This window comes from Limulus polyphemus, unplaced genomic scaffold, assembly GCF_000517525.1.
Source record: "Limulus polyphemus unplaced genomic scaffold, Limulus_polyphemus-2.1.2 Scaffold765, whole genome shotgun sequence".
NCBI lineage: Eukaryota > Metazoa > Arthropoda > Merostomata > Xiphosura > Limulidae > Limulus > Limulus polyphemus.
Genome location: NW_013666375.1, coordinates 158,503 through 168,594, shown reverse-complemented (window position 1 = coordinate 168,594; position 10,092 = coordinate 158,503). Strand labels below are relative to the sequence as shown.

Here is a 10,092-nt window from a genome sequence, read left to right as displayed (position 1 = left end):
AAGGCCATTTCACGAGTGTGTTGCCTTGGGTTAGACTCAACGAGCGTCTTCAGAGGCATCATTGTCAATTCCAACATGTCGGCCCCTGCCATCACAGTTTTTAAGGCTAAAGTCACCTGAACGAAATTTGTTGAACCATTGTTGACACTTACGAACGTTCAAAACATTTCCATAAACTTCTTTGATATTTGGCTACAGAGTCGTTGTTTCCCTTCTTGTATTCAAACAGCATTACATGCCAAATGTGTGTCTCGTCGTGTGTCAACAGTATAAGGGATTATAGTATACTAAACTTTACACTTTATATAAGCTACATTAGCGTGACGTTTAGGTGGTTCGTTAACAATTATACGTGATGTACGTTTTTTGGGGAGTGGTTAATGAAAGTGTTCCAAAACGCGACATTCATTTCTTGACGACCTAATACACACACATGTATATATATATATAAGCATTGAAAACTGAAGTTCAACAACAAATATAAAATATTGAAATGAGTGATTTTCCTAACAGAAGATTTGTTACATCTACTAAAACAAAGGTTGAATAATGCATGTACTTTTCATTAACAATGGTCTATCTGCACTGTACCCGCCACAAGTGTCGAAACCCGGTTGTTAGGGGCGTGAGCTCTCAGCCTCACCGCTGAGCTAATGGGGGCTTCACAGTTAAGAAAAAATTAAAAAGAAATAATTTAAATGATTCGTATGGAATTTACAGTTAAGAAAGAATTGGGAGAGTGGGCTGGAATTATTTTTTACGTGTCACAGTTAACAAAGATTTAAAAGAGAGAGAGTTTGAATAATTCATGTAGTATTCACATTAAGAGGGATTGAAAAGAGAGAGTTTGAATGTGTCATGTAGTATTCACAGTTAAGAGAGATTGAAAATAGAGAGTTTGAATGATCCATGTAGTATTCACATTAAGAGGGATTGAAAAGAGAGAGTTTGAATGAGTCATGTAGTATTCACAGTTAAGAGAGATTGAAAATAGAGAGTTTGAATGATCCATGTAATATTCACATTAAGAGGGATTGAAATGAGAGAGTTTGAATGAGTCATGTAGTATTCACAGTTAAGTGGGATTAAAAAGGAGAGTTTGAATGGTTCATGTAGTATTCACAGTTAAGAGAGATTGAAAAAAGAGAGTTTGAATGATTCATGTAGTATTTATAGTTAAGGAAAACTCAAAAGAGAAGCTCTTAGTGTTATCACCAGGAGCACAAGTAGAAACCTAATGGAAGCTCACTATTTAACGTTGTTACTTGAAATGTTACATATACAAAAAGTAGTATGCTTGTGAAAAAAGACTGTATAAAAATCTGACTTCGAACACAACGTTTGGCTAACGTTAGGAGTTTTAGAACCCACGTGTTAAAACAACAATATAAATGAATGTTTGTAAAAATTAATTATAATTGAAACAACATAACCAAGAATCTCTAACATATAACAGATATGTTTGCATTTTTATTAGTTTAGCTAAACAAATGTACTATAATAAGAAAACAGAGTGTCACTTATAAAATACGAAAATACAGTTAGTTATCCCTTCTTTAGAAAACATAACTTAAAAATGCAACCAAAGGTTGTTTCATATTATTAACGTTTACTTGAACAAGTAATTATTTGTGAGAATAAATAACAGAAACTTACTAGCTGTTTATTTTCAATGATATTTGCAGCTGTTATAGGACTGCTATAATTAAACAGGAAATCAGCCTTTGAAAGACATTTATGTATGAGCTTAAGTTTCAATTTCTGTATGACACGAACTTGTAATTTGACTTTGGTTTTTATTTCTATATTCTTGAATTCGAGCTTTAGCCTGTAGTTTTGTATTTCATGCTGGTAACAGAGAAGTTTTTTTTTCAAAGTTATATTCTCTAGCTAATCGTACTTATCAACCCAAATAAACTAAATACCCAAAAAACCCTGTTTGATGTGTAATAATTGTTAATTATTAATCTTTGCTACCTACGAACCGTTAATAATTGTTGGTTATATCTGCCTCTACGACAGAACATGTTAATCTTTGCTACCTACGAACCGTTAATAATTGTTGGCTATATCTGCCTCTACGACAGAACATGTTAATCTTTGCTACCTACGAACCGTTAATAATTGTTGGCTATATCTGTCTCTACGACAGAACATGTTAATCTTTGCTACCTACGAACCGTTAATAAGTGTTGGCTATATTTGTCTCTACGACAGAACATGTTAATCTTTGCTACCTACGAACCATTACTAAGTGTTGGTTAGATCTGTCTCTACGACAGAACATGGCCAACAATTATTAACGGTTCGTAGGTAGCAAAGATTAACTATATCTTCTTCTACGACAGAACATGTTAATCTTTGCTACCTACGAACCGTTAATAATTGTTGGCTATATCTGCCTCTACGACAGAACATGTTAATCTTTGCTACCTACGAACCGTTAATAATTGTTGGTTATATTTGCCTCTACGACAGAACATGTTAATCTTTGCTACCAAGAACCGTTAATAATTGTTGGTTATATCTGCCTCTACGACAGAACATGTTAATCTTTGCTACCAAGAACCGTTAATAATTGTTTGTTATATCTGCCTCTACGACAGAATATGTTAATCTTTGCTACCTACGAACCGTTAATAATTGTTACATTTGTTATATTGTTATATTGTATTTTACTTGTTTATTTCAGGACCAGTACATATTTGCTTACAAAGCTGTTGTTGATGCTGTGTGTGGTGAAGAAACAAGTATCGCTTGCTCTGATTTCTTCTCAGAATTTCAAAAACTGATGGAGCAGGATACAAACACTGGAGAAACACGACTCCAGTTACAGTTTAAGGTCTCTAATGTTCTAAACTTTTTTCTTTCATATTTATTTACGCATATTGAATTATTTAATTTATCGAAAAGCGTATAGCTATTTTATTGGTTTATAAAAATATTTTGTCGACCTAATTAATGTTAAATATATATGTATTTTTTATAATTATACACATATTAGATTGTCTTTATTAAATAGAGGCTGGATAAACTAGCTACACCACTAAGGCCAACCGACTGCAGAGAAGCACTGGATCTCGAAAATAGAGGAAAAAATCGAACTTTGCAAATTATTCCAGGTAAACTTTAACTACGTGTGAATTAACAGTAAAGAAATCTTGGTATGCGATCAGCGGAGGATTTGTTGGTACTTGAGAATGATTATCTGAAGATATTCCAGCCATCACACTAAAACAGATAAAACCTTGCACGATGGACCTGGCATCGCCTGGTGGTTAGGGCGCTCGACTCGCAATATGTGGATCGCGGGTTCGAATCCCCGTCCAACCAAACATGCTCGCCCTTTCAGCCGTGGTTGCATTATAATGTGACAGTCAATCCCACTATTCATTGGTAAAAGAGTAGCTCAAGTGTTGGCGGTGGGTGTTGTTGACAAGCTGCCTTCCCTCTAATCTATCAATGCTCTATTAGGGACGGCTAGCTTTGCACGAAATTCAAAACAAACAAATTAATGATACGTTATCCTGGAAGCAGCGATATGAAGCACTACGCAGTGTTATTAACTGCGAAGAAGATGCTTTAAGATTAGTTGATAATGTGAAGTGCCAGCTACATTCAATATTGGAAAGTTACATTACTATCATAATCACCATGTTTTCTATTTGTTATGATATCCTAAATGAACACTCGTGAGGTAGATTACTGACTTCTGCCACTTGCAAGTATAGATTCCTTTTTGTGGAGACCTGATGAACCCATGTTTTTGTAAAAGGACTTTGTGCAATATTACCGAATGTTTAACAGTTAAACATTTTCATGGTGCCATACGGTAAATTCAAAACAACGTTAACGATACACGATAACAAAGTGCAAGAGCTTCAAAGCGATAATTAAGACAATGTAACATGGGAAGAAACCCGGATGAACATACTAGAGCAGGAAAGTTTTAAGTTTCAGTGACATGAGTACGCCTGTCTTATTTTCATTTGATAAGCATGCGATTCTAATAGTTTATAATTTGTAGTTTGTTAGATTGTAATCCATGGTTTTATTTATTTTCTTAATCACAAATAAACATTCAAAGTATTTAAATAGTCTGAAATATTTTAGGTCCTTAAATATGTTCACACCATTGGCTTGTCTATGTTCTTCACTATAATTCGCTAAAACTCAGTTACACTAACTGGTTTAGGGTCGTGGTTAGCAATTTTCCTGCTCAACTATGCCTAACGGTTCTGAACGGATTACAAATTGGAGACTTTGCTGGTCATGGCAATCTTGTAATGTTCTTCTGATTGAGATAATCCTGTACAATACGCACACTGTGGGCAGTGGCATTGTCATCCTGGAACACAAAGTCATTGCTAAACCTTGCCCTAGCATAAGGCAGAAATATCGTATCCATGTGCTGTCTGTAGAAGGCGCCATTAACGTTTCCCTGGAAGATGTGAAGAGTAGTTTTTCCACCATAATGAATAGCTGCCCAAACATGTACTGGACTACCTCCTGTGTGTTCCCTGCGAGAAAGACAGTTTTCCTTCATCTGTTCTCTACGCAAACGACGAACACGAATACTACCATCAGTTTTAACAAACCAGAAACAGGACTAACTTGAAAAGATGACATGTTGCCAGTGTCCTAACTGCAAGTTGGCATGCTCTCTTGTCCAAGTAACACGGTAACGGCAGTGAATTCTGGTTAATATGGATTAGCAAATATCCCTTCTTGCAAAATAGCCTTGTTTGGTTAGTCTCCTGTTCACTGTTCTTCTGGATATCTTGCAATGAATGTGTTCGTGCCATTATTCTCATAAGATGTTGCAAGACCTTGATATGTTAACCTGATCAAAACATGGTCATCTCGGGGCAGTAGTTTTTCGGCGTGTACCAGTAGACTTTCCTGGAATAACTTTTCCTGTAGTCCGATGACGTTTAAGGATTCTGGATACAATACACTACTGTTCTGGCAATGTCCGTTGGCTTCGTACCATTTCTGGACAGTCGAACAATTTGACGCTCTATAACTTCTGGCAGGTGACAAGGCATGATTCTGCACCAAATATAGACAAATTGTCTGAACAAACCGTTGATCTGTTTCGAAAAAGATTATCCCAAAAGCACACTCTTTTATACAAAACAGATGTGTATTTTGACGAACAAATGCTCAGAACAACTTATAAAGACCAGAATAACGACTCGTACATGTTTGTCGGATCATTCGCTACTTTCTCTGTTACTACTTGGACATTTATTCAATAACTACTCCATACATATAGACAATAACATCAATATAAAACAGTATACAAACATTTTGACCAAGACTGTACCATACTTAAGGGATTGTCAATCTTTTTTCTCGAAAAGTTCGAAAATAGATAAATTTGTCAATTCATTTTTCGAACTCATCCGCATACCACCAATCGTATGTAGACTGTACAGTTGTAGGGTTAGGAATAATGCAAAGCTAGAAAGGCATTTGTTTTGTATTATTGTTATTACTGCTTTTGTGTTTTTACCCTTAGGCCTAGGTTAGATTAAGGTTAAGTGCAGAGACAATAAATGAAGCATTCCTGGTACCTTGTGTTTTTATATTTTATCACTTATTGTGACAAGTATTGTTATGAACAACAAATCAGCCAATGCTGCTAATTATTTTCAAACGTTTAAACTAAAATTAAATAATTAAATTATTTAATATATTGCTAATGTTACTCAGACATGATTTTAATATATGTGCCACTAAATTTCACGTCGTGCGCCACCTTGTAGCACGCGTGCCAGACCACTGCCGTTGTGCATAATAGTTACAAAGATAATAGGAAAGGGGATGTGTAAACGAAACCAAATTACGAAAAGTCTAAATCAATGACAGGAGTGAATATTAAAAAACACACACACAAACCAATTGATGATTTAGTTTATTTATCAGAGTGAATTCAATTCATTGAATACTTTTAAATAGTATAGTAAACATGACTGACCTAGAAGATGTAAAATTTACAGAACATAATGTAAAGTAAACTTAATATATATTAAACTAATTAGGACAATCAAAGTATTTATAATATAAAATTGATGGTACAACAGTTGTATAAAATATGATAAACAAAACCCTACCATACAACATTCAACCTCTTTGTTAGAAATTGAACGAATTATGCGTTTATGATTATGTTTAGTTTACTTGTATAATAAGTCATAAGATGCTTGAATAAGGAAGCATATTGTGCTAACATAATAATAAGTAGGCAAACAATGATTTATAAGCATAAGAAAGTGATTTTTTTATGGTTTAACATACTACATGTTTCGATAGAACGTTGGTTTGTCTTCTTCAGGTACCTAACATAAATGCATCACTTTGTTATGCTTATAAATCGTTGTTTGCCTACTTATTATTAAGTCATAAAATGTAAAAACATGAACACATCATTGTTTAGTTCACATTTTTCGTTGCTACTAGTTAAAAAAATCAGGTGTCCATTTTGAAACACTCCTTGCATGGTGTGTATGTATTTTGATGTGTGATATGTTTGAAAGTTGAATTATTTTGTACTTTAAATACAGAAAAGGCTAGTGTACTCAAATTCATGTTTCGAGTTCGTGAACTGATGTTTTCTAACCATACGGAAAGTTATGGCAAAATAGATTCTTGAGAAACTTGCAAATCATTAACAACCTGATGTGTTTGTTTTCAATTTTGCGCAAAGCTACACGAGGGCAGTGTAAGACTAGAGGGAAGGCAGCTAGTCATAACTACCCACCGCCAACTCTTGGGATTCTCTTTTACCAACGAATAGTGGAATTGAACGTAAATATATAACGCCCCCACGACTGAAAGAGCGAGCATGTTTGGGGGGAGGAGGATGGGGATTCGACCCCGCGACCAGCAGACTGCGAGTCGAGTGCCCTAACCACCTGGCCATGCCGAAATTAACAACCTGATCTGAAAATAACTCTAGCTTCTATTTAAATCAGTTCAACAAGAAACAGGTGTACTATAATACTATTCTTTTTTTCAGTGGCGTTAGAAGCGGGGGGGGGGCTCCAATTTTCAACCTGTCCCAGTAAAAATGCATCAAAAAACAGGAAAATTACTCCGGGAAAAATAGGAAAATGCCTAAAACTTCACACAGAACCTAAGAACTTTCAGAACCCAAAGGCGAGCTTTGGATCCCGGCCGTAATGGTTGCACCCGTGGTGCACACTCTCTCGCTTCACTCGATCAGATAAATTGTGGCTCTCCTCCCTACTTTTAATTTGCCTCCTGCACCTCTGATTTTTCACGTTTCTTATATATTTTGTTATGATAATCTAAGGTAAAGAACTGGAAAATACAAAATACTTATTAATATTTTATACGTTTTTACTTTATTTATCTAATATCGTTGTTGTTATTGTCTGAAGTTAAGCACAAAGCTACACAATGGGCTATCTGTGCTCTGTCCACCACTGGTATCGAAATCCGGTTTCTAGCGTTGTAAGTCCGTATATTCCGCTGTGCCACTGGGGAAGGGGGCATGTTTAATGTCATAATATGCATAATATGTTTGAACGTACTCTATCCACATTGTGTTGTGTTTATTGAAACTTAAAAAACACAACTTACAATTCTTTATCATATTGTGTCACATTTTAAAAATATATTTAGATTGATTAAATTCTATTGTTTTAAATAACATATACTCAATCTTATATACTCGTCAGTTGTAAAATAATAACATTTCATCATCATCAAAAAACCAAAATAGAATTTCAATATTAAATACAAAAATAATATTCAACTACACTTTCCTGGATATTTGTTATGACTTCAATCCGTACGGTAGTGGTTACATGCATGGCTTTGTTTGCGAAACGCTTACTGGTGAGTGTTTGTGAACATTTTAACATATTTGCAGCTCGCAGACGTGGATATTATGAATTGACCAAACTCAAAACGATGATTTAAGTTATCAAATGTTTGAAAAAAGAGGCAAAGAAGAACTGGGTTATACATTTTTTTTTCTTTTTTTGTAACACACGACACAGTAAGCGATAAATTATGCACAGTTTGTGTAGTAGTCTATAGATCATACTGTCAAAAATAGACTGTTAATCATAAAATCTCGTAGAATCATATGTAATATTTATATGCTGCAATAACTCAATATTTATCTTAAAAGTAATAGTAAATCATCAATAAGTTTTACAGTGGAATATAAAATCATCAGTAAGTTTTACAGTGGAATATAAAATCATCAGTAAGTTTTACAGTGGAATATAAAATTATCAGTAAGTTTTACAGTGGAATATAAAATTATCAGTAAGTTTTACAGTGGAATATAAAATCATCAGTAAGTTTTACAGTGGAATATAAAATCATCAGTAAGTTTTACAGTGGAATATAAAATCATCAGTAAGTTTTACAGTGGAATATAAAATCATCAGTAAGTTTTACAGTGGAATATAAAATTATCAGTAAGTTTTACAGTGGAATATAAAATCATCAGTAAGTTTTACAGTGGAATATAAAATCATCAGTAAGTTTTACAGTGGAATATATATCATATACTGTACTATATATACGGTAAGATATTGGCAAGTAAGTTGCTTGTATTTCGTCAGAAGTTACAAAACATATTCTTTTTTATCAAATTTTATTTAGGGGAACTATTTGTTTGTTTTGAGAAGAAATCTACATAATGGGCTATCTGCGCTCTGTTAACCGCGTGGAATCAAACCCAGGATTTTTGAGTTGTATGTCTGTAAACAACCATTGATCCACGGAAGACTAAAGACACGGGTTATATGTAGTTTAAATTTAATATCTGCGTCTAGAAACATTAACTTTATTATCTTAAGTGTTCAAATCACAATTTAATTTTTATATTGAATTGTTCAATATCTGGAGATATTGGTATTTTCAGTTTTTCCTTTAACCATCGTCTTTCGATACCTCCAGTGGGCAGAAAACATAGTGTACACTGTGTAGTTTTGTGCTTATCAAACAAGCAAGCCCTTCTTTAGGCAAATTTGCATTTATTGCAATAGGATTTTTTTTTATGGTAAAGTGAAGCTAGTAAAATGTAATTTATTTTTCAGCCGATAGAGGGCGACCTTATCTGTTACCAACAGCTAATGGTAAAGCTCCTGGTTACATCAATGCGGCCTTTGTGAATGTAAGTAAACTAACCTTATCAATAACCATTTGTGGTGTTTTTTGTTATTCCAAATGAAACTGATCATTATAAAAAAAAATATGGCCAATGTCGTTTTACAGTCACTATGAAACTCTCATGAACTTTCTGAACTTGAGGAGGTGCTTATCAACCTTTTAATTTTAAATATTGAGAAACGATTGTCGTACTTCATATTCTCAGATACTCATGTTTTTGTACACTTAAAACAATATTAAAAAATATGTAATAAAATGAGCGTGAGCATATTTATAATTTATGCAGTACGTTTTTCAAAAATCGACTAATATTTTGATATAACTAGCAACTTAACTGCTCCATATTTTAATCATTTTCTAAAAACACTGTAAACTACTTAGTTTTTTAAATATAAAAAAGTTACATTTATAGAATGAATTTCTATCTTACTTAGTATACTGGATTTTGTTCTATTTCACCTCTGCTTGTTACAATGAATGTATAATGCTATCCCGCTGTGACTCAGGGGGTAAATCAGAGAGCTTGTAACGTCGGGTATCAATATTCGCGATGAGCACAGAACAGATAGCCCATTGTGTAGCTTTGCGTTTAACAACAAACAAACAATATATAATGTAGTATATAAAAATTATATTCATGCATTATAAACATGTTTTAAGAAAATTGTTTTTTGGCTGATTTTATCGGATCATATTTAATATTAATCGTTTGAATTGTTATTAAAGAAATAGTTCTAATTTTAAACAAAAAAAAAGCTGAAATCGTTGGATGTTCAGTTACAATAAAAAGTCCATCTGTGGGATAGCGGTAAGTTGTTTCCGACTTATAACGCTAAAATCCTGCCCGCGGGGGGGGGGGCACAGCAGATAACCTAATGTGGCTTTGTTCTAAAAGAAACAAACAAATACGATATAAGGTCGTAAATACAATAA

The 10,092-nt window shown here is 33.8% G+C and overlaps 1 protein-coding gene across 1 annotated transcript in view; it reads left to right on the top strand.

The window, feature by feature from the left end:
* The window catches only part of LOC106460403 (receptor-type tyrosine-protein phosphatase epsilon-like), a 63,370-nt gene that overhangs the window by 44,559 nt on the left and 8,719 nt on the right, over positions 1-10,092 (top strand). The window contains exons 19-21 of the mRNA XM_013920094.2: positions 2,693-2,842; positions 3,023-3,122; positions 9,087-9,163. Coding sequence (XP_013775548.1) covers positions 2,693-2,842; positions 3,023-3,122; positions 9,087-9,163 — 327 coding nt within the window. The remainder of the gene's footprint in view (positions 1-2,692; positions 2,843-3,022; positions 3,123-9,086; positions 9,164-10,092) is intronic.